Source organism: Pipistrellus hanaki, assembly GCF_964339955.1.
Source record: "Pipistrellus hanaki genome assembly, chromosome: 2".
In the NCBI taxonomy this organism is placed as follows: Eukaryota; Metazoa; Chordata; class Mammalia; order Chiroptera; family Vespertilionidae; genus Pipistrellus; species Pipistrellus hanaki.
Window position 1 is genome coordinate 195,980,408 of NC_140504.1, and position 24,786 is coordinate 196,005,193.

At 52.7% G+C, this 24,786-nt stretch overlaps 2 protein-coding genes across 3 annotated transcripts in view; one reads left to right on the plus strand and one right to left on the minus strand.

Annotated features, from left to right (window-relative positions):
• The window catches only part of TMEM201 (transmembrane protein 201), a 186,721-nt gene that overhangs the window by 57,288 nt on the left and 104,647 nt on the right, over positions 1 to 24,786 (minus strand). The gene's annotated exons all lie outside the window — the stretch shown is intronic.
• Positions 1 to 24,786, plus strand: part of CLSTN1 (calsyntenin 1) — a 54,533-nt gene that overhangs the window by 16,828 nt on the left and 12,919 nt on the right. The window contains exons 2-7 of one of the 2 annotated variants that reach the window (XM_084875766.1): positions 12,482 to 12,604; positions 18,182 to 18,211; positions 19,329 to 19,527; positions 21,589 to 21,797; positions 23,002 to 23,151; positions 23,293 to 23,478. In XM_084875766.1, the coding sequence (XP_084731892.1) occupies positions 12,482 to 12,604; positions 18,182 to 18,211; positions 19,329 to 19,527; positions 21,589 to 21,797; positions 23,002 to 23,151; positions 23,293 to 23,478 (897 nt within the window). The remainder of the gene's footprint in view (positions 1 to 12,481; positions 12,605 to 18,181; positions 18,212 to 19,328; positions 19,528 to 21,588; positions 21,798 to 23,001; positions 23,152 to 23,292; positions 23,479 to 24,786) is intronic. The other variant, XM_084875767.1, reaches the window with a different exon arrangement.

Sequence of the window (24,786 nt, forward strand, 5' to 3'; positions counted from 1 at the left end):
TTCTGTGTTCCTAGCAAAACTGAGTAGAAAGTACAGAGAGATTCCATCTGTCTGGCCCCACATGCACAGCCTCCCCCCTGCTGATATCCTGCACCATGGCGGCACGCTCATCACCGCCGAGGCCCTGCCTGGTCAGCGTCATCACCCCAAGTCCATAGTTCACACTGGGCCCACTCTTCCTGTTGTACCTTCTGTGGGTTTGACAGATGTCTGACATGTGTGCACCATCGTAGTACTACTCAGAGCAGGGTCACTGCCCTCACAACCCTGGGCTCTCTGGCCAGTGTTCTCCCCCCCCCCCCCCCCCCGCCGAGCCCCTGGCCGCCACTGCTCCTTACTGTCCCCATAGCTTATCTTTCCAGGATGTCCCGGAGTTGGAATCACAGGTAGGTGGCTCTTCAGATTGGCTTCCTTCACTCAGTCACGTGTATGAAGTCTCCCCCCTGTCCTTTCATGGCTCGGTAGCGCATTGCTTTTTAGCACTGACTAATCCTCCGTGGTTTGGATGGACCACAGTTTTATCCATTCACGCCCTGGAGGGCACCGTGGTTTCTCCCAGGCTTTGGCAATATGGTAAAGCTGCCACCAACACCCATGTGCAGGTCGTCGTGTGGACATTCGGGTAAGTGCCAAGGAGCATGCTTGCTGGGCATATGATCAGAGTCTGTTTATTTATTGTTTCCTTTAACCTTTAGTCCGTTTAGTTCTGTAAGAGTCTGCTACACTGTCTTCTAAAGTGGCCGCACCGCTTTGCGTTTCTGCCAGCAGTGAGAGTCCCCAGTGCCCACATCCTCCCCAGCATCTGGCGTTGTCAGCGTTTTGGATTTTGGCCATTCTCATGAGGGTGGAATGGTATTATTATGGCTTTAATTTGCATTTCCCTGATGCCTTATGCTGTTGAACATCTTTCCATCTGCATATCTTCTTTGAGAAGTGTCTGTATTTTTTTAATTGTGTTGGTTTTCTTATTATTGAGTTCTTTGTATATTTTGGATGACAGTCCTTTATGAGATGTGTGTTTTGCATCTATTCTCTGCCAGTTTATGGCTGTCTTCTCATTCTCATGATACTGCCTTTTGTAGAGCAGAAGTTTTAAGCTTTAACCAAGTCCATTGACTTCTTTCATGGATTGTGCCTTTGGTATTGTGTCTAGAAGGTCATTACCATGCCAGGGTCACAGGTTTTATCCTGTCACCCTTCCAGGAGTTTTACGGTTTACCCTTGGGCCGATGGTGAAGGGTGGCAGGCCTGTGTCTAGCTGCATTTCCCCCAGTGGCTGTCCAGCTGATCAGCACCATTTGCTGAAAAGACTGTTCTATTGTGCTGCCCTGGCTCCTTTGCACAGACAGTTGATGTATTTATGTGGGTCTATTTCCGGGCTCTCTGTGCTGGTCCACTGATCTGTCCGTCAGTGCCTTCACCCATGCCTTCCTACCTTGATTGCTGTGGTTTTATGTAAGTTTTGTTCTTGTCTTTCAGCATCGAGCTGGCCATTCTGGGTCTTCGGCCTCTAATTTCAAAGCCTGCCAGCCTGCTGGTTTCCCCCTCCAGTGTGCCCCTGCTTAGATACCACCTTTCAGATGGGCAGAGGGTTTGACAGGCAGGGTTCCACACACAGGAGCCGAGTTGGGGTGGCGTGGTGCTAGCACCCCTGGTCTCAGCTTCTTGGCCGCCGCATCACACCGACGTTATTTAACGTGAACCCCCGGGTCCTCCTGTCTGTTGGTGGGGAGCCAGGCCTCTCGCCTCCTAACTTGATGCTTCGTTCCACATCCATCCGTCCGTCTCATCCTCAGACTCAAGGTGAAGGATAAAGAGAGCCTCCGAGTCTGGAGAGTCAGGAGACTGTTTGGTTTCTGGGTTCAACATTCCGTGAGCTTTGGGGTGGTCATTACCCCTTTTGAAGCCGCCTGTCTGTATCGTCACCCCGTTTCCATGTCCCGGTCTCGTCCTGGCCACAGGAGCTGAGAAGCGGCCTGAGTGCCTTGCCCCGCGTTCAGCGCTGTCCTAGCTTCACCAGCGGGTGGTCAGGGCCCCACCGAGGAGCTGGCACCTCCTGATCGCAGCTGACGTCATCCATCTTCCCGGGACGCTCCCTCTGAAGAAAATGTGTGGATACCTCGTTCTTGTGGAAAAATCCACCTGAGGGGCAGAGCTTGATTTCTTTTCCTTCTTTGAGGCACCAAAAACCAGTGTAGACTTCTGTCCATGGTCAGTGTCAAACTCATTGCGGGGAGTTTAAAACATCCATCTTCGGCCCCAGCTGGTTTGGCTCAGTGGATAGAGCGTTGGCCTGTGGACCAAAGGGTCCCAGGTTCAATTTCAATCAAGGGCACATGCCTGGGCTGTAGACTCAATCCCCACTGGGAGTGTGCGGGAGGCAGCCGATCAGTGATTCTCTCTCTTTATTGATGTTTCTGTCTCTCTCTCTCTCTCTGTCTCTCTTCCTCTCTGAAATCAATAAAGATAAATTTTTAAAAATAAAATAAAACATCTATCTTCTTCCCTGTCAGACCAGTGCTGTGCAGTGCCCATTCCTGGAGACCAGCACCTGCTGGTGGGCAGTTCTGTCTAACATTTTCCCAGGCCTGGGGTCAGCACCCAGAGTGACCTTAGGGAAGCGGGTCCTTTTCTCCTTCCTGCGGACCTCACAGCCTGGACACGGGCTCCTGTCATCACCCGGTTCTGCTCTCTGATGTGAACTGCCTCCCGAGAGGCTCAGCGCACAGCAGTGAGCTCTCCTCTCCGTCTGGTGTGTGTTGTGGACGTCGCACTCCTTAGCCGGTGACGGAGGGGCCCTGAGGGCCGCTGTCTGGCTGTCACTGGTGTGGTCAGGATGCAGCTGGCAAAGCAACGAAAACGAGCAGAGCTCGCCAGAGTCCTGTCTGACGGCCCCGCGGGCCTGTGGGACCGTCCGGTCAGCATGGCGGTCCGGGTGAGGCTGTGTAGAGGTTGGCATTGACAGTGAGCACTGCCGGCCTGGGCGCCCGTGGCCTTTCCTGCTGAGCCGATAACGCTGCCATTGTGGGTGAAGGTCAGGCCTCTAAACCGCCCCCGCACCACTGGTTACAGCTCAGGACAGCGCCCTGTCCTGCTCCAGCCGGACAATGCGACGACGATAGAGGAGAGAGAAGGGCAGGCTGGCCTGTGTTTTCTGATAACGCTGCACAGGGGGAGTTTCAGGAAGCCGTGCGTGTGTGTTTTTGGCATAACGGTATTTCTGATGGCCGGCGTTGTAGGAGTTAACTGATAACCAGGCGCCCACCAGCCACACAGGTGCTCCGAACAGTCTGCATCACCCATGATGAGGAGGCCTTGGGGACTCTGTGCCCAGCTTGCAGGGCGCTGGGGTTTCTTCTCTTATTTCCTGCTTTTATGTTAAATCATTTGCAAGTTCTTTGCAAAATGCAAGTGTGGGTATCTTAGTGATTATCACTCTTTTTTGTTGTTGTTAATCCTCATCCGAGGATATATTTCCATTGATTTTTAGGGAGAGTGGGAGAGAGAGGGGAAGACAGAGAGAAACATTAATGTGAGAGAAACCAAGGCAGGTGCCCCTGACCTTCAGAATTGAACCCGGGATCCTTTGGTCCAAAGGTCGAGGCTCCATCCACTGAGCCCAACTGGCGAGGGCAGGGCCTTTTCCTTCTTTAGCGCCCAGCTCCAGTCAGTTTCTCAGAGGAGCTGCCAGGCTCGGCAGGATTGTGGGGACCGGGAGGTGGAGCAGGTGGCTTTGATTTGGTGCAGACGCAGAGCCTGAAGGTACGTGCTGAACCTTCTGGGTGCCCGGCCTTTCCATCCTCGAAACACGCAGCCGCAATGTGGCACCTTCATGCTCCTCCCTGGGCTGTTTCCGGGGCAGCCAGCGGGAGTCTCCTCTGGGAACTGTTAGGTTTTGCTGCCGAACACCATGAAATACGGTAAAATGTGAGCACCACGCCATGAAATCTGGTAAAATGCGAGCACCACACCATGAAACATGGTAGAATGTGAGCACCATGCCATGAAATACGGTAAAATGTGAGCACCACGCCATGAAATACGGTAAAATGCAAGCACCACACCATGAAACACGGTAGAATGTGAGCACCACACCATGAAATATGGTAAAATACGAGCACCTCACTATGAAGAAAGCCTGGTTTTGTTCCTTGGCTCCCGGTCCCAGGGAGGAGCTGGATGAGGAAGGCAGAGTCCTGAGGTCCGCGGATAGATGTCCCTGTTTGAATGGTGGTTTCCACCTGCACGGTTCCCGCCGGTGAACATCTGAAGCCCCCACGCCGCCTGCCTGTGCTGTGTTTTCACATGTTTCCTGCACAGAGGGGCGTGGCTCTCTTCGGTTCCCAGGAGAGCCCGGGACAGGGGTGCTTGGCTGCAGGAGGCCCTGCCCGCCCTGCACTCACAGACTCCGGCTGTGGTCTCAGGTTTGGATGCTGGATTTCAGCAGCTCCCTCTCTAAAATCACCTTTAAAATTTTTTTAAAAGAGTCACATAATAGCATTTGACAAAATCTAACACCCATTTATGATAAGAAGTCAGCAAGTTAGGAAGAGAGGTGACCTCTCTCAACTTGATAAAGAACATCTATTTTTAAAAAACATACACCATAGCTGAAACCGGTGTGGCTCAGTGGATAGAGTGTCGGCCTATGGACTGAAAGGTCCCAGGTTCGATTCTGGTCAAGGGCATGTTCATTGGTTGCGGGCACATCCCTGGTAGGGGGTGTGCAGGAGGCAGCAGGTCGATGTTTCTCTCTCATCGATGTTTCTAACTCTCTATCCCTCTCCCTTCCTCTCTGTGGAAAATCAATAAAATCTATTAAAAAAACAACAACAACACACACACACACCATAAACCTGTGGAAAAACACGGGAAGTTGTAGAAACCACTAAAACATTATTCTTTAAGGGTGATGAATGGTTTAAAGTTGGCTTCCCCCCCCACCCCCCCAGCAATAGAATTCAGGATGAATTATCACATGCACACAGATGTATTGAGTTAAATTATTTGACATGTCAAAATAATCGGGGAAGTATGAATCCTGATTGGATATTTGAGAGTGTTTTAGGTGATACCATTATTATTAGTTTTAGGAGTCCTTATCTTTTAGTGTCATTTGTTGAAGAATTGAGGGGGTGAAGTTTTCTGATGGCAGGGATTTGTTTAAAAATAATGGAAACTGGCGGTAGAAGGGTAAATCAAACAAGATTGGTCCTGTAGTGATCATTGTAATAGCTGAGTCCTGGGTTCATGGAGTTTATTATTCTGTTCTTTCTACTTGATAGCTTACATAATATAAAAAGATAAAATTGCCTGATAAAACTCGTGTGGTCAAACCCATTGGGTGGCTAATATCAAACCCCAGAAAATGACAAGTGTTGGTGAGGCTGTGGAGAAACTGGGAGCCTGGTGCTCCGAGGATGGAGGTGAAAATGGTGCAGGTGCTGTGGGAAACAGTATTGTCAGCTCCTCAAAGAAGTAAAACAGAATTATGGAATGGCCCAGCAGTTCCACTGCTGGGTGCATACTCAAAGAATTGAAACAGAGGCAAACAGATGTTTGTGTTCTGTGTCCATGGCATTATTCACAGCAGCCAGAAGATACTTGGCAACCCAAGAGCCCTTGACAGATGAACGGAGAGACAAGATGTATGTTGTCTATACATACAGCAGGATATCATTCAGCCTTAAAGGGTGACACACGCTGTAACACGCATGGACCTTGGGGACATTATGCTAATACCCACTTACCAACTGTGGCTGACTGAAAGTTTCCTTTATTGTTTAAGAAAGAAAGAAAGAAAGAAAGAAAGGAAGGAAGGAAGGAAGGAAGGAAGGAAGGAAGGAAGGAAGGAAGGAAGGAAGGAAGGAAGGAAGGAAGAAAGAAAGAAAGAAGAAAGAAAAAGAAAGAAAGAAAGAAAAGCTAGGTGGTTTTGTTTGCTTTGCTTTTTGCTTTACACTTAACAGAATCACTGTATATGCTGCTGCTTTCTTCTGCTGCGTAAGAGATAAAGTTAGGCCTCTCCAGGGCCTGAGCCTGTAGGGCTTTCGTTAGCTGTAGGTTGTATTTCGGAAGATGATGATGGGGAGATCGTCATGGGAACGCCTCTGGAGTCTCTTTAGCTCTGGTCCTTCTGCCTTTGTAGCTTTTCCTAAAACATAAGCTCCTGCTTAAGATGAACTGATTAACACATATTTGTTGAGAATCCATGTGCCAGGCATAGAGTGTGCCCTTTACTCACATCCTATGTAATAAAGAGGTGATATGCAAATTGACCCTCATGCCCTCACAAGAAGGCTGCCTATGACCATGCTGGCAGGGGGGTTAGTGAGGGACGACTAAACGACTGAACAAGCAGGCTGTGTGGGGTGACCAGGCTGGCAGGAGGGACAGTTAGGAGCAACCAGGCTGGCAGGGAGGGGGCAGTTAGGAGCAACCAGGCTGGCAGGGAGGGGGCGGTTAGGAGTAACCAGGCTGGCAGGGAGGGGGCAGTTAGGAGCAACCAGGCTGGCAGGGAGGGGCAGTTAGGAGCAACCAGGCTGGCAGGGGGAACAGTTGGGGGCAATCAGGCTGGCATGCAGAGGCATTGAGAGTTGATCAGACCAGCAGGGCAGGGGGCAATTAGGGGCAACCAGGCAGGCAGGCAGGTGAGTGATTAGGAGCCAGCAGTCCAGGATTGTGAGAGGGATGTCTGACTGCCGGTTTAAGGATCAAGCCTAAACCAGCAGTTGGACATCCCCCAAAGGGTCTCGGATTGGAGAGGGTGCAGGCTGGGCTGAGGGGACCCCCCCATCCTTGCACGAATTTTGTGCACCAGGCCTCTAGTTATCTATAATCCTCAAGGCAAGGTGTGGAAGGAGGTCCTGTCCCGACTTACGATGTAGAAATAGGCACAGGTGGTTAAAGTCTTCGCCCCTCGTTAGAATGTCAGACACCGCTCATTTATTAACTGTGTTCCTGTCTTTCTTACCAGACCACACTGTCTAAACCTTTTAACCGCTGCTAACGGAATAGAGGGAGCTCGCTGGCAGAGCAGAGAAGGGTGCTCACCCTGCTGCCCTCTCCAGCTGTGCCTCCTTGTACATCGTTATCCCAGTCTTTCTGGTCCCAGAATGAGCCAGAGCCTTTTCTACCTTTGAACCTTATTTGTATTTTTTACTCTGTTTAAAAAAAAAACCCTCAAGCCCCAGCCGTGTGGCTCAGTGGATAGAGTATCGGCCTGAGGACCAAAGGGCCTCAGGTTCGATTCCAGCCAGGGACGTACCTCAGTTGCAGGCTCCTCCCCGGCCTGGGCCAGTCAGGGCACATGCAGAAGGCAATCAGTCGATGTGTTTCTCTCATATCAATGTTTTTCTCTGTCCCTATCTCTCTCTCTCTCTCTCTTTTTTATAAGTTAATGCTTTATTATTATTACTGAAAATTTTTTTAAAATATATTTTATTGATTTTTTACAGAGAGGAAGAGGGAGGGATAGAGAGTTAAAAACATCAGTGAGAGAGAATCATCGACCAGCTGCCTCTTGCACACCCCCTACAGGGGATGTGCCCTTGACCGGAATCGAACCTGGGACCTTTCAGTCGGCAGGCTGACGCTCTATCCACTGAGCCAAACCGGTTTTGGCTGTCCCTATCTCTTTTCCTCTCTAAAATAAATGGAAAAACATCTTCAGGTGAGGATTAGAAATAGATAAATAAAATACCCCTCCAAAGGATGCTCCTTTTAAGGATGTCCTTGGGAGGTCTCCATGTGCTTCCAGTGGTCCCCAGAGCTGGTCTCATATTTCCAGCCCTCTCCTCTAGACACATGCTAGAATTGCACTTGCCCACCTGGCAATGTGGGTGGGCCACGGACCAGCTCTGGCCCACGAGTTAGGAGCAGAAGTGAGCTGTATTTTGTCTGTGTAGATGGTCATCTCCCACCAGGCAGCCCTCCAGAGTGCTCCCGCTTCCCCTGGCAGTGCCATGGCCACGTGTGCGATGGAGGCTGCTGGTCTTCCGGGCTCCGCTGACCGTCCGAGTCCCCACCACTGAGTTCCCACCCAGTTTTTCCCACTCCCTCGACCCGGTGGTGCTGGCTGCATCCGTTCAGGATGTAGGTGTTCGTTGACACATCTGTGCTCTCTGGCAGGTTGCGCCTGCGTCCCCAGCCCAGCCCTCCTGGTGCGCTCCCGCCTGGCAGGCGGTCCTGGGACAGATGTGGAGTTCGTGGTGATGTGCAGCTGGGAGGACCTGGGATGTCAGGCTGGTTTCCAAGGATCAGAGCTGGTCTGATCTGAATATGAATTTATGGCTGGGACAGTGCTTTAAGAGTCCCATCAGAATGGATGCCTTTTTACGTTTTTATTTTGGGACCATTTGAATAATTTAGGAATTTAAATGTTTTCTCAGGAAAAACAGTCAGTTGGGGATTTTATGTTGATATCACTTGAGTCTCTTTTCTATGCATACTTCCTTTAACAAGGGGTCTGCAGCACATTGCATTTCCCTCCTCACTGAGGCCGGAGCTAGATTTTTATGAGACTGACGCGCTGCCTACTGCACTAAGGAGGCGGTTCTGAGCTAGATTTTTAAATCACTGCCTGGCAGGTGCAGCACGCACTCAAAGGCGCCTGCCGCCACCTAGTGGCCGTGTCTCCTAATTGATGGGCCAAGGTTACATGTTGAATCTGCAAACAAAACATGTAACATTAGCTAAAATTTACTGGTGAGTTGCCTCCAGTCTCTTAAAACATGTAGTTGTCCCCTGACCGGTGTGGCTCTGCGGTTGAGACCTGTGAACTGGGAGGTAACAGTTTGATTTCCTGGTCAGGGCACTTTATGGGGCGTGTAGGAGGCAGCCAGCCGGTCAATGATTCTCTCTTGTCACTGATGTTTCTATCTCTCTTCCTCTCCTTTCCTCTCAGAAGTTAATGAAAAGGTTTTAAAAACATATTTGTCATTATTTATTATGTCGTTATTGGGGCAATAGGAGTAGATGCTCTGGAATGAGAAGGGCACATATCTCGTTTGTTTTCGGAAAGAGTGGGTTTCTCTTCATCAGTGAGTTTGTCGGCCGGGCACTCCGGTGCAGGCTGATGTCAGGGCGGCCACACCAGGCTCTCCAGCCTCCTGCCGGGATCGGTGACTTGGTGGCCTGGACAGGGAGACAGCTTCTCCTTTGCCCACAGGGTCGGGATGTCCTGGGAAAGTGTAAGTTTTTAGATTTAAACCCTTTGCACTCCGCTGTCCCCTCTCAGGGGACATCGGAATTCTAGCATATCACTCGGATGTCCCCTCTCAGGGGACATTGCAGTTTATTAGTGATTACGGGGAATTGAGTTATTTCAACGCACGTTTCCGCCGCAAAGTAGCGTCGAGTAGCTGGTAGCCAATGTCCAGAATGGTTCGGAGTGCAAAGGGTAAAGTTAACCCTGAAGCTGACTGTGGTAAGCATTCTTTTCACTTCAATTTTTAAATCAGTGACCGTTTATAACCACAGAAGCGAGGCAGGTCTTAGAGCTATAGGTGCAGGCCCCAGAACCAGCCTCCATTTACAGAGGGTCTGATCGCCAGCCTCACCGTCCCCGGATTTTAATTGGAATTATGCCATTCAAAATGTCACTGGCTTTTTCTGATGCAGGATGTGCAGCCAGGAATCAGGAGGAGGCTTTGAGCACGGTGACCTGTGCCTTGCCTCTGGCTGCTCGGATGATGACAGGAACATCAGTCACTTGTCTCCATGCATATTTTATAATGCCAATTGAGTGTGATGAAATATTAAAAATATCATTCATTAAATATTCAAAAGTTCAGTCTTTGAAGCTGGCCAGCTCTCTTCATTCTACTGCCAGCCTAAGGAGCAATTTAGAAAATCTGAATGATAAAATTAGAATACTGGGAAAAAGCAGAGAATTAAGAATATCACTATAAAATTATTTTTTTGCCTTGAACCATTAGTAATTTTCAGCTGTAGCAGAAACACACATTTTACGCTATTACCTTTTACTACTTTCTGCTATTTTAGCTTTCCTGCACATTGCCCAGTATTTTTGCCTTCTTACTGGGTTAGAAAAATTCACTTAAAGTCTAAGAAGTGTTACAGATTCACATATTGGAATGATCTTCCGTTTCATTTGCTTTGCTTATAATTTTATTAATACAACTTTAAATATGAAAACAAATTGGGATTTACTATTGCCCTTCAGGGCCCATTATTAACAGTAAGTTGAATGGATAGCCTCTGTGTTTTGAAAGGAGAGATCAGTGACAAGCTGGAGGATCTTCACAGTGGCCTGTTGTTACCTGTCACCCCGTAGCCACGCAGCGGCCAGCCTGCGCACAGCAGTCAGAGCAGGTGCACGAGAGCAGCAGGAGTAACTATTTAGGAAAAGCCCAGCCCGGCTGCAGAGTGAGGCTGGTGCCTGTGTTCAGAGGAACACCCCCGCCCCCCCAGCAAAGGCTGCCGCGGACTCGGCCCTCACAGCGCCATATCACACACACCCACGCCCATGAGCTCGGCGCCCTCCGGGTGCAGCTGAAGAAGGGTAGGTGCACCAGAACTTGTGAATTCTCTGCTCTCCCCAGGCCCCTGGCCCGGGCAGCTTCTGTATGGGAGAATTTTTCCAAAGGCTCTTTAAACCTTGGCCTCTGCCGAAACCGGTTTGGCTCAGTGGATAGAGCGTCGGCCTATGGACCGAAGGGTCCCAGGTTCTATTCCGGCCCAGGGCATGTACCTTGGTTGCGGGCACATCCCCAGTAGGGGGTGTGCAGGAGGCAGCTGATCGATGTTTCTCTCTCATCGATGTTTCTAACTCTCTATTCCTCTCTCTTCCTCTCTGTAAGAAATCAATAAAATATATATATTTTAAAAAACCCACAAAAATGTTGGCCTCTATGATGTGGTTTTGGCATCCCACTTGGTCCCCCAGCATCTAAGCACAGGTCACCTTTCCAGACAGGTCCCAGGTTTGCACGTGGACCGCCAGGTTCTCTGTCTCCTTTGCTTTGAATATTCACCTGTCAGAAACAAAGCCACACCTTCTTGATGTTTACACACCAAGTCATATCTGCTTTTCAGTTCTCAGCACCAAAACTACCTCCTCTAGGAGAGGATTTCGAACCAGGACACTGACTTTTTATAATATATATTTTTGTTGACTTCAGAGAGGAAGGGAGAGGGAGAGAGCGAGAGAGTAACATCAGTGATGAGAGAGAAGCATTGACCAGCTGCCTCTTGCACGTCCCACACGGGAACGAGCCTGCAACCCAGCCATGGGCCCTGACCAGCAATTGAAACGTGACTTCCTGGTTTATAGGTCGACGCTCAACCAGAGCCACGCCAGCCGGGCCAGGACATTGATTTTATTTGTATTGTATATGAGGTTCCTCACCCACTCATTTATTGGCCCGATCCTTCCCAAGTGATGAGATGCTAGTTAGCAAACAGCAAAGGGTCAGCCACTCCCAGCATCTGTTTCTGCCCGTGTCTGAGGGGATGGGACAAGGTGAGGACACAGCAGCTGTGTCATCACTCTCCTGGGTCTGACACTGTCAGCCTGGCACGTGTGACAGTTTGGTCACACAGCAGCCTGTGACGGCACTGTTCCTGGCCTCGGTCTACAGTGGAGGAAACAGGCCCTCGGAGGCAGCAGGTACCTGCCCCAGGGTCCCAGGCTGCTCCGCTGCCCTCGCTGTGCCCAGGTGGCGATGAGCAGTTGGAGAGGAGGAGGGGTGGAGCCAGAGGTGGGTGCTGGGGTGGTTGGACGAGGGAGCACCTGAACAGAGGCCTGAAACTCTGGCCCGGGACTTGAGAGGTCAAAGCTATTTTACTATCGAGACGTTGACTTGCTTTCCCTCATCCTCCTGAGAGCGCGGTGGTTCCCTAGAGGCCCCTGGTGTGGGCGCAGCCCCCGGCGGCGCCACGGGGACCGCTGGCTCCGGTGAGGCCGGGCCGTGAGCGCAGACTCGCGGGATGGAAATGGACCGCTCTCCTTAGTGAGCGTTGTCTTTAAGATGCAGTTTTTATGAAAATGGTGCTTATGTTAACTTACAGTGGTTCTGTTTGTTTTTTTAGTGAATTAATAAATGTTAAATTTATCTTGGTTTTAATTTCCAATACAGTAAATTCTGACAGGTAGGTGGTTAGGTAAATGAGATGGATGGGTAGATCCCACATAGACAAATGCTGTGAGGATCTGCAGTAACTGTTCGGTGTGGCCGGTCCTGGTGCACATACTGGAGGACACTGTTCGGATCAGGTCTGTCAGGAGGACAGGAATGCGCTGGTCACTGGCTCCTGTGGTAAGTCCAGGAGAGCAGAGAAGCGGTGCAGCTGCATTCTGTGTGCGCTCAGTTTTCAATGTAGAGTTTCCCCTCATGGCCATCTTAGCGTACCGTTCACATCGATGCTTCTCGCTTCCTCCTCTCTCTCAAATTAATTTAAAAGCTCTTTTCAAAGAGAGTGATGTGTTCTGACCTGCCTGCTCCCTTCCTCTGTCACACAGCTAACAAGCACAAGCCCTGGCTGGAGCCCACCTACCACGGCCTCGTGACCGAGAACGACAACGCGGTGCTGCTGGACCCCCCGCTGATCGCCCTGGACAAGGACGCCCCCCTGCGCTTCGCAGGTAGGAGCGGCGGGCGATGCGCTGGGGACTTCCTCGCCCTTTCTTGGCGTGCGGGGGGGATGGCCGAGGGCGTGCGGCTCCAGCACCATCCTTTCTCCTCCACTCGACCAAAGCCCGGGCGGGTGGGTGAAAAGCACAAATTGCATCGCTCCGGTCCTTGTCCTGATGCCATCAGATAACACCTAGGCCAGTGGCTCACAAAATGGTGCCACCGCGCCCCCAGGGGTGGGGTTAATGCGGATTTGGAGCCAGAGGGGCAGGGGAACCTGAGACTCTAACCCGCTCCCTCGAGAGGCAGGGCCTGGGTAACGGCAGCTCCCTCGGTGTCAGTGACCGAGAAGACTTATTCCAAAACAACGAGCAGTCTTTAGAGAGGGATCCTGTGCTCAGGTTTTACTTTGCATTCGCTTTTGAAGTGGAGGCATGTCCTACGGCCATAGCCGACGAGGTGGTGTCCGGGCGCTGGAGACCGCTGTCTGCTGGCAGTAACGCCGCCGTGCCCTTCGGAGCCTCTCGCTGGAGCCGCGTGTCCACTGTGACTCCTGCGGACGGGAACTGTGCCGGCGCCTCTCCCTGCCTCAGGGTCTCGGGGATTTTAAAAGAGGAGTGGTTGCATGGCGTTTTCCCCAGGCCCACGTTTCTCAGGCCAGTGTGTGCTCTCTGCCTGGGGACCAGCAAGAGGCTTCCGGTAACGTGTGCAGATCAGGGGTGCGCTGTTTCACGTGTGTGAGCGGAGGGACGTGGCGTGTTTCTGAAGAGCTGTTTGAGCCAGCGGTCACCAGCCAGTGGTCTGTGAGCCCAACAGGTTGGCGACGGCTGATTTAAGCAAATTTATTCTTCACTCTCTTCACGTGCCACAGCCCACGTGCAGGGAGGTGACCGGAGAACCCGCTGTGCTGTGAGTCAGCGGTGGGCACGGGCCTTCCCGGCCGTGTTGCTTGTTGATTGGCTTTTAGAGAGAAGTCCGATTGGATGGGCAGGAGAGGGCACGCTCGGTGCCGTGAAGCCATACACGGTGCTTGTGCAGCAGCTGAGATGATTTTCTCTGCTCCTTTCTTTCCCCACATTAATAATCGTTTTTCAATTGCACCTAGTATGCTCTGGAACGGACAGACTGTGTGTGTGTGTGTGTGTGTGTGTGTACTGTACACGCAGCCCCTGCGGGCCACTTAGTATTACACGTGCTCCTCTGTGAGAGTGACCGTCAGTGCCGTTGAGTAACTGGACAGGATTATCTAGTTTATGTCTGAGCACACTCACGTTTCTGACTGTCCCTGCATCCTAAGGAGTGATTGGGCCTCTGCACTGTGCAGGGTCAGCGAACACGGTCCTGTGGTCTGGGCCCAGACCATGCCTGGCACTGGCTGACACTCCGTAATGTCGTAGGAGGAGTGACTGAGTTTGCCAAGATCACAGCTTGTCAGTGACAGAGCCGCCTTCCCGCCAGGGGCCCGCCTCCGCCTCCACTTGTGGTTCCCTGTGGCTCTCACAGTTCTCTGTGAACACTGAACACCTGGCTCGCAGGCCTGCCCCCGCAGGAGTGTGGGGTAACACCAGAGAGCGCTTGTGAGATGCTGAAGTCAGTCCCTGGCTGATGCTGCGGCTCAGTTACCAGAGTGCGCTGTCAGTGTCCCCATCACCCGCTCCTACTGAACGCAGAGACCTGCCCAGGTCGCCTTCTTGGGGTGAAATAGGAGGGTAAAATCTTGGTATTTGTCAAGTAGTTTATGAAATTAAAATAACTAATTTTCTTAATCACCCCCTTTTCCTCAATCTGCTAAAAGCCTGGTAGAGGTGTAGGAATTGTGTGGTCCGTTTTGTGTGCTTGATGGGGAGCTCGAAGCCCTCCCGCAGCCGCCATGTGGTACCTCTTGGACAGCTGTCCCTTCACCGCCCGTGGCAGAACCAAATGCCCACCTGTTGTCCCCTTCCCAGGCTCCTTCTGGCAGGTGTTTCAGCCCGGTTCCTTTTCCCGCTTTCCCGCCGAGCACAGAGATCTGGCAAGGTTAGGCAGTGCGTTGCGATGGAAGTAGAATCCAAAAGAAATTTCCGGACAGGAATGGGGACTTTATTTTCATTGATAATTAGAACCAACTCAGGGGTGTGGTCCTTTTCTCCGGATTCTTTATACTTGATGGGACTCGCCCTGAGATGGCCACGGGGCTGACTCCTGCACGTATCACCCTCCCCTCCCCCGCTCACTAGCACTGCCTTTTTAGCATGGGTGGTGGGCTGATGTTGTGTTTGTAGCAATGAGCTGGACATATTTGGTGAAACCCCATGAAATTGCCATTTTTATATGTTGAAACTATCAAAATACTTTTTAAAAAAATGGAACACTGGAAATATCCCGTGGGTTAGCCTAATTACTGTAAGGCGGTAATTCGCTGCGTAGCGGGTTGAGTAAGTATCTGGCTGTTCGAAGGAGGGCGTCAGTTCGCAGTTACTGACCAGCGCGGGCTCACTTTGGATGCAGTTACCTCTGGGAAAGGCTGGTACCAGTAACCACTGACCGTCAAGTTCCTGTGCCAGGTCCCGTAGAATGTGAAGAAGCATAAAAGTGGGCCCCTCTTCTAGGGCACTGATGCTTTAGGTCCCAGAAACTAGTGGACCAGTCACCAAAATAAGCAGAGCCTGATGCCCAGCTGAGCGCGTGGGCACCGGGGCCGAGTGGAGAGGAGAGGGAGGGAGGAGGGGGTCAGCAGGATGTTATAATGGACGCTGCTCAGCAGGTGTCCCTTTTCCCAGGGCCAGAGCGGTGGGTGGGTCTACGATGACCCGTTACCGATCCGTCACCCGCCTCCCCCAGCCCGGAGCACGCACGGCCCAGGCGAGGCTCACAGTGTCTCCGCCTCGGGAGCCCCAGAGGCCAGGACGGCTGAGGGTGCGTCCCCTCGTCCAGGCCGGTCTGCTCCGGGCCTGGCCAGTCCCTCTTCCTGGTCCCTCGAGCTGCCTTGGCTTCTGCTGTTTCCAGTCCCTTTCTCTGGCTTGCAGCCAGTTCCGTGAGTTCGTGACGGCTTTGCAACGGAGCCCCTTTGGCTGAGGTGGCGGGAAGGGACTTCTGTGGCTTGCCATGAGTGAGACTCACTGTTGTAGCTGGGCCTCCTGGCCTCCAGGAGTGCAGCGTAGGCGGGTGACCCGGGGGAGAGGGGCGGCGGGGAGATGACGGCCAGGCTCTGAGACACCCTCGCTTCCGGGAAGAGCAGTGCAGCTTGGGGTTATCCTCAGGTTTGGAAGAAAACTTAGAAAGAAGGCAGAGCAGACCAATGATTCTTTCTCATTAATGTTTCTAACTCTCTATCCCTCTTCTTCTCTGTAAAAAACCAATAAAATATAACAATAATAAAATATATATATATATATATATATATATATATATATATTTTTTTTTTTTTTTTTACAAAGGAAAGGAGAGGGAGATTGGTTTTACAAAGGAGAGGAGAGGGAAAGGGAGATAAAGACATCAGTGATGAGAGAGAATCATTGATCGGCCGCCTCCTACACGCCCCCACTGGGGAACGGAGCCCGCAACCCGGGCATGCGCCCTTGACCAGAATCAAACTGGGGACCTTTCAGTCCATAGACCGACGCTCTATCCACTGAGCCAAACCAGCTAGGGCCCTTTTACTGTTTTAGATGATCTTAGGGGAATGAGGGGGAGAGAGATGGGGAAGGTTTGGTCCATTCCAAGGCTGGCATAGCTGGGAAGGTGGTCGGGAAGCCTGGTGGGTGGGGGGGTTTCAGGTAGACTCACCCAGCAGGGCAGGTGCACAGGGTCTGAGTTAGGGGGGAAGGGCTGGACAGGAAGAGAATGGACTCTGATGGGTGGTTCCAAGAGGCCTTCATGCAGAGCTGAGAGGAGGCGAGTGTGAGAGACTGAGAACGCAGAAGGTGGAGACGCACCGTGCTGTAGCTCCATGTAATCAGTGCACGTAACTGCATGTATGTCACTGTCTGCGTGTGTAAATAACACAACTCTGCATCGGGATAGAGGAGAAGGGTGCCCATGACCAGGAATGGAACCTCTGACCCTTCAATGGGCCCAACAAAACTTTGCTTACAGACACAGAAACGTGAATTTCATATAGTTTTCATTTAATATTTTATTTTTTAAAATATATTTTATTGATTTTCTAGAGAGAGGAAGGAAGAGAGATAGAGAGCCAGAAATGTCGATGAGAGAGAAATATCGACCAGCTGCCTCCTGCACATCCCCTGCCAGGAATGTGCCCGCAACCAATGCACATGCCCCCGACCGGAATCGAACCCGGGACCCTCCAGTCCGCAGACCGACGCTCTATCCACTGAGCCAAACCGGTTTCGGCCTCATTTAATATTTTAGAGGAGAAAAAGCTGTAGCGCAGGTGGTTCAGCAGTGTGAGCGGTGGGCGTGGCCTGAGGCCATGGGCTGCCTGCCAGCTGGGAAGCACCGCCCACACCCCCTGCTGTGATGGGGGGTTCGTGTCTGCATTCTCCAGGCAGCAGTTCCTGGGCACGTGCAGGAGAGACTGAATTTTAATATGTAATTTTAACGTGAATTTTAATTTAATCTGACACAGCCCCACGGGGCGAGTGGCTACGCACAGGCATTGGCCAGCACAGATCTAGAGACACAGGGGTTGCAGCCGGAACCACAGCCAGAACTCCCCCGGAGCTCGGCATGGACAGCAGAGACCTGCACTGCGGTGCAGAGCCCGGGGACCGCCAGGGAACAGCGAGCACTGCTGGGCTGCTCTGTGCTCTGGGCCTGCTCACTGGTCCCTCTTGGGAGGCCCACAGCTGGGCGTGCCCTCCGAGTGGACCTCAGCCCCGCAGGCCCTCCATACCATGGGAGGCCATTGTCCAAACCTCAGAAACAGGCACAGTGAAGAGCACTACTGGGGCTGCAAACATGGTAAAAACCCCTTTTAAAAGCAGAAGGTTCAGACTGCGGAGCCTTTGGGGCAGAAGGTGCCCTGTGAGGCCAGAGTGGGGGGCAGGGGCCCTCCCTCCTCCCTGCCGTGGTCCTGGGAGGTGAGCTGCTAGACCAGTGTTTCCGCGGCAGAGACGGGGGCCGTGGTGGCATTGCCAGTGTTCCTGCCGGATGGCTTCAGTTCCCGCTGGGGCGCATGTCCCGTTACAGTATTTGTTGCCTTAGTTGCATTAGAACAAGATTAGATTGGAAAACGTTGCTACTTATTCAGCTTATAAACAAAGGATTAAACATAAAACCCGTTGTTTGTTTCACTCAATCTGATGATGAGCTGTTACCAGACCCTAACCGCACTGAAAGGGAAAAGCTGAAAGCGGTGAAGGACAGATAGGTGCGTCTACAATGCATGACGTCTGCACACTGGGGGTCAGGGAGCTGCGGCTGCTCTCTCAGGGGCAGTGAGTGCGTTTCAGAAAGGGCAGGAGCTCCGGTAAGTAGGATCAGAGACACTGTTACGGAGGCCCAGTAATGTTGTAGCCGTTCTACGAGCTGACTGTTACTGTGTCGAGCTTTTCTGTGTGATATGTGCATATGTGACTTTTTCCTCATTGATCCGTCCTCATGCTTCCCTTTCACTGACACGGGTTTGTCTTTTCTCCCCTCAGAGAGTTTTGAGGTGACAGTCACCGAAGAAGGTGATAAAGGGTTCTTTCTCTCCCTCTTATGACTATTAACCCACTAACTTTGTTTGTAAAATTGGGAATCAGCCTTAAACAGAAGAAGCTGTCATGCTCTTTTACCCCTTTTATTCTCCTGTTTTGTTTCTGTTTTTAAATATATTGATGGAAACTGTATGTAACCAAACCCTTGGTTAGAAATATCTGGAAATCAGACATCCATTTGAACTACATGGATAACTGTACATTTTCCCCTAATTGAATTTAAGAGAGTCACTCTGGAATCGTTTTCTATTAGTGTAATCTCGGAAGAGTCCGTCTTGTTTTTATGTGGAATACATTTTTGAAGTTTTGCTTACACATTAGAACGTTTGTATCTGTTCTCCCGCGGGCAAGAATGGAAACGCAGGTTTTTAACTCCCAGTGAAGCCGGTATGCCAACCCAGACGCATGTCCGTCCGCAGGCAGCTCCTTTTCAGCCCCGATAGCTGGAGTCCGCACCAGGGCCGGCCTGGCGGCTCTCCATGGCGGCCCTCACCCCCGGTAGGCCAGCTGTTGAAATGGATGCCTGAAAAGTTGGTATTTCTACCTTCTCGTCCAGTAGTTGGCTTTGATTCCCTAATTTTAGCCAGGCTCATTGCACAGGAAGACTTGTTTCTGCTGACTGTTTTTTTTACAGACTTTCTGTAATTATGGTGCTGAACCTATATCTCACACTTCTTCCTCTCCCAACACGTGACTGTGTGTTTTAGCCGCCTCTCTGGTCCAAACCAAAAGAGCTGCCAGCTGCCCCCTGCAGCTGGGCAGTTTTGGTGTTACCAGGCCTTGGCAGTTTGCTAATGAGACCAGGTGCCCTGGAGCTGTCCTAAGTACTCCTGTGAAATGCCTGTCTTTTTTCCTCTCTTTTGTATTCCTGCATGAGTGGATGCAAAGTCCGATGAGTTGCTTGGAAAGCTAGAACCTGCTTCTGTGTACTAAAGCCCAGAACTCACCCTGCCACCAGCACAGCGCCCGGCTTCCCACAGACCCTCCCCCCTGGCTGCCATGTGGGCATCGGTTTCCTCTGGGGGAGGAGGGGTCTGACCGCAGCCGGTTTGATGGCAGCGAGCTAACCCGCGCTGCTTTGACTCCCCAGGTGAGATCTGTGGATTTAAAATCCACGGGCAGAATGTGCCCTTCGACGCAGTGGTGGTGGATAAGTCCACGGGCGAGGGGCTGATCCGCTCCAAAGAGAAGCTGGACTGCGAGCTGCAGAAGGACTACACGTTCACCATCCAGGCCTACGACTGCGGGAGGGCGCCCGATGGCAGCGCCAGCCCCAAGAAGTCTCACAAGTAAGTGTGCGCGGGGAGCGGTGCGGCGCCGGCTCTGCTCTGTGCCGGCTCCGGTGCTGGTGGAACGGAAGCTGGTTCTCAGTGGCCCATGGGGACCAGAGAGCCTGGCAGGCGGTGCCAGCCCGGCCTGGGCCCTAGCAGTCAGTGGAGGAATAGCCTCGCAGAGAAACCACGGCCCCACAGGGAAAGCACGGAAAGCCCTCTCTCCCCCTGGGAAGGGGTTTGTGGGCAGGCGGATCCTGTCTGTAAGTCCTGACGGCGTGAAATCCACCCGAGCTGGTGAGGACGCAGCGGTGGGCTCCGCCTGGAGTGAGCACGGCCTTCCTGCAGCGGGAACCGCCGGGCTAGTGGAGGTGCTCTGGGCAGGACGTGGAGCTAGAATCCTGTCTTCCTGCCGGCCCGTGTGGCTCAGTGGTTGAGTGTTCGACCCAGGAACAAAGAGGTCACAGTTCAATTCCCGGTCAAGGGCGTGCAGGAGGCAGCTGGTCAATGATGTTTGTATCTCTCCAGCCCTATCTCTTCCTCTCTCTCTGAAAATCAATAAAAACATATAAAAAATTAATTTAAAAAAATCTAGTCTTTCCTCTGCCACTTACCTGACCTTCGGCATCGGGCAGATTTAATTTTGTTGAGTCTCAGTTTCTACTCAGTACGTGGGCGGAGGAAAGAGGGCTGAGATGATGTCATGTAACTGTGAGTGTCAGGTGGGGGGGTGGCGTTGCGTGTAGAGGGTCTTGGGGACAGTGCGGAGCAGAGGGCAGAGCTTGTCTGGTTCAGGATTCGCCCTGACGCCAGCAGTTTCTGTCTGGGGAGCCTGCTCTGACGATGCCTTGGGCTTCTCATCCCCGAGCTGGGGCGACGGAAGCTGGCAGCGCGGGGTGCGCCAGGACGGGCCGCACTGAGGTCACGTTGAGGTCTCTCATTTGCTAGATCAGCGGCGGGTGGTGTCCCAACCCCGGGCTGCTAATGGTCTCTGTTCCCGAAGCAGGACAAGCCTGTAGTAACGCTCACCGTATCCCATCTTCTCTCTGTTTCTTATCCCTTCTTCTTTTGGCTCTGGTTGTTTCTGAATTTTGAAACAAAATATTTTTAACTTTGTGATAACAGAGCTTACAGACATGTGGTATAGTTTATCTCCCTTTTACATTCCCTGTCCCACGTGGTGAAAGAAAATCCCAGTGTTACTGCCTTTTTTTGTTTTTTAAATCCTCACCCGAGGGTATGTTTTTAATGATTTTTAGAGAGAGGAAGGGGGAGAAAGAGAACCATCGATCGGTTGCTTCCCACACCCCGATTGGGGATTGAACCCACAATGTTGGTATGTGTCCTGACCGGGAATCGAACCTAAAACCTTTTTGGTGTCTGGGACAATACTCAACCACATGAGCCGCCGGCCAGAGCTCTGTTGTCGCCTTCTTACTAGGTGTTTTATTCCTAGACCTGGAAGGATCAACCCAAATTCCTGCTTTAACTTTTCTGTTGTCTCCAGGCTAAACTAAAAACAATGAATAGTTTACTTTTTGTCCTCATACTAGAGGCCCGGTGCACAAAACCTGGTGCAAGAGTGGGCCTGCCTTCCCTCGGCTGCCGGCACCGCTTCCCGCAGGCACCCGGGACCCGGCTGGCCTCCCTCCGGCACCGGGACCCGGCTGGCTTCCCTCCCGCACCCGGGACCCGGGCTGGCCTCCCTCCGGCACCCGGGACCCGGGCTGGCTTCCCCCCGGGCACCCGGGACCCGGCTGGCCTCCCTCCGGCACCCGGGACCCGGGCTGGCCTCCCTCCCGCACCCGGGACCCGGCTGGCCTCCCTCCGGCACCCGGGACCCCGGCTGTGGGCACCGGCTTCCCCCAGGCACCCGGGACCCGGGCTGGCCTCCCTCCGGCACCCGGGACCCGGGCTGGCTTCCCTCCAGGCCTGGCTTCCCTCAGGAAGGACGTCTGGTCTAATTAGCATATCACCCTTTATTACAGATAAAACTTACTAAAACAAGTCAGAGGGAAGGTTAAAAGCGGGCAGATGTGGGGAGGTAAAACACGCGGCGCCCACGCTCTCCCTCCCCAGGGCCACGGTGCACATCCAGGTGAACGACGTGAACGAGTACGCGCCCGTGTTCAAGGAGAAGTCCTACCAGGCGGCCGCGGTGGAGGGGCGGCGCCCTGAGAGCATCCTGCGGGTGGAGGCCGTGGACGCGGACTGCTCCCCGCAGTTCAGCCAGATCTGCAGCTACGAGATCGTCACTCCAGACGTGCCCTTCACGGTCGACAAAGATGGTGAGGACAGAGGGCAGGCGTTCCTTGCGGGGGACCGTCCCTCCCACGCCGATCAGCTTCACACCACGCTGTGTACGGCAGTGGGACTCACAGACCGAGAGGTAGCCCATTCGGGCGGCTGGAACCAGATGCCACCGACCGGGAGACTTAACCAACAGGCTTTTCTGTCTCACGTTCTGGAGGCTGGGAGTCCAAGACCAAGGAGCCCTCGGGAGGGCCTGCTTCCCGGCTCAGATGCCACCTTCTCTGTCCTCACGTGCTGGGAGCGACAGGCACTCTGCCTCCTCTCTTCTTATAAGTCACTGATTCCACTGTGGGGACTGGCCCTCATTGCCTCCCCTAAACCTCAGCTCCTCCCCGAGGCCCCCCCTTCCCAACCCCGAGCCACTGAGGGGCAGGACTTCACATGTGAACCTCGGGGACGGGCACACTCGGTCCACAGAGACCCGCTGTGGTGTGTTTCCCGGTTGAGTGTTCACTCTGTCCCCTGAACGCCGTGTGCTCTCCTCTTTCCTTTCCCATCGAAGTCACATGCAAAGCCCTGCCCCTCCTGCCGCTGTTCTTTATCTTCTCCCCTGCGGTCAGCATGCACCTGAATGAGACAGGCCTTTGGTTGGGCTTGGTTTTCTGTTCTCCGTTAGATTTGAATCTTCTGCCTCATCTTGAAGGTGACGGTTTATACCTCATTGCCAGACCCTCAGTAACTGAATATTCTAGAGTTTAACTGCTTTATGAGGGCATGGCTTCAGGATAATGCATGTCTCCGTCGTCACCCACAGTCCAGGCTTTCTGCTAAAATCTCGGCACGACCCACACTTAGCAGACCCCTGTATTCTGGTCCAAAGCAGGCTCCTCTCTGGGGGGTAGGGTAGGAAATCTCTCTTGCTAATAAGGTAAGTCTGTAACAAGAAGGATTCAATGCAGCTTTGAGCTTGTAGTTAATATTTGAAGAATTTGAATCATTTTGTCTTTTTTATCCTCTTATATGTAAATCTTCAAGTAACTAGAAAAACAAACAAAAGTCTGTAAGAATGAATGGAGTTGAGTTGCATGGGCTCCGAGATGGGTTAGTGGGGACTCGGGGAGCCGGGCCGTGTCATGACCTCGGGGTCCCCTGTCGGTGCCTCCGGGTCTGTGTGTTTCCGCGGGGACGTGGAGGGCGAGCGCTCGGGTGCGGGTCCTCACTGTTGCTTCTCTCTGGAAGGCTACATAAAGAACACAGAGAAGCTGAGCTACGGGAAGGAACACCAGTACAAGCTGACCGTCACGGCCTACGATTGCGGGAAGAAAAGGGCCACCGAGGACGCGCTGGTCAAGATCAGCGTCAAGCCCACCTGCACCCCCGGGTGGCAAGGTCAGCCCGTCCTCCTCTCCGCCCGTCCTCCTCTCCGCGCTCACCCCGTCCTCCTCTCCGCGCTCACCCCGTCCTCCTCTAAGTCCAGGCCGAAACCTAATGTGTGACACACACCCCCCCCCTCCCCGCCGGCCGCTGCAGGGTGGAGCAGCCGGGTGGAGTACGAGCCCGGCACGGGCGCCCTGGCCCTCTTCCCCAGCGCCCGCCTGGAGACATGTGCCGAGCCCGTGGCCTCCGTGCAGGTGACGGTGGAGCTGGAGACCAGCCACATCGGGAAAGGCTGCGACCGCGACACCTACTCCGAGAAGTCCCTTCACCGGCTTTGCGGTGAGGAGGCCGCGTGCAGTGAGGCGAGAGGGATCCTGTGTGTGTGTACGTGTGTGTATGTGTGTGTGTAAGTGTGTGTGTGTGGCTTCACGATCATGAACTGAAGCAGACTCTAACTTTCTGACACAGCTGCTGCCGCCTCACCGGCTGATTTCCCTGCCGGTGGGCTTCAGGGGGTACATGACCCCTTGGAAATCTCTTCAAAATGGCATTTTATGTGCATTTTTAAGAACCACTGATTTGAAGACATTATTTCTCTGATACATTGAGAATCACCAGAATAGAAATTACATCTGTGGAGGGAGTTTTAAATGGAACGGGATGGTAATTTAAGGACTGAAGAAAAAAAACTACAGGCAATGCGGTAGCTTTTGGCAAACGTGAGGAAGAAAATCAAGACCAAAAGCACCCGCATCCAACTACGGTCTCCGCGGACCATACACCAGGCCCAGGCAGAGGTTCCCCACAGCCGGTGGGGAAGCAGGGGGGTGTTCTGGTTTACCTAAGTGGGCGGGTGGCACCCGTCACGGGAGATGCTGAGGAAGAGTGACTTGGCTGAGAGAAGACACAGTTACTCACTGGCCTCTTCCTGTCAGAGGGCCTTGGGCGTGTCAGGAGCCATTCCGCTCAGCTCGGCGGGAGCGTCTTCCTCCTCTGGCCGCGGAGAGCAGCCGGTGTAAGCAGCAGTGCTGGTGTCACTGGAGACGGTTCTGGTGAATCAGCAGAGAGGGAGCGTGTAGTGTCTGCTGGCGCATCCCTGTGGTGAACACGCTCTGAGTCCAAGTGTTCATAGCCATGTGCTGATCTGTAAGTGCAGAGATCTGGAATGGGCTCCAGTTTTAAACTGTGTACATCAGTATACAACTATCTTCTCGCAGTGCCATTTTTTATGGTGTTACAGGAACACATTCTCAGCAGGACAGGCAGGGGTCCTCAAACTTTTTAAAGTGGGGGCCAGATCACGGTCCCTCAGAGAGCTGGAGGGCCGGACTATATGAACTACTAATTCCTACTGTAACACCTCGGCTGCGCTCACTGCCCAAAAAACCTGGTGGGCCGGATCAGACTCCTCTGCGGGCCGCATGTGGCCTGCGGGCCGTAGTTTGAAGACTCCTGGTTTAAAGGTAGGAAGAAGGGAAAGAATTCTCTGAGTGCTCACTGCATGCTGGGCGCTTCCGCCTGAGTTCCTGCCTCTTCCCGTCAGGCCTCAGAGGCGGCGGCATTGACTGGCTCGCACAGGAACTCACGGGGACGGAGGGAAGCTCTCTCGCTCACCAAGGACACACTTAGGAGGTGCAGACGGGTTTG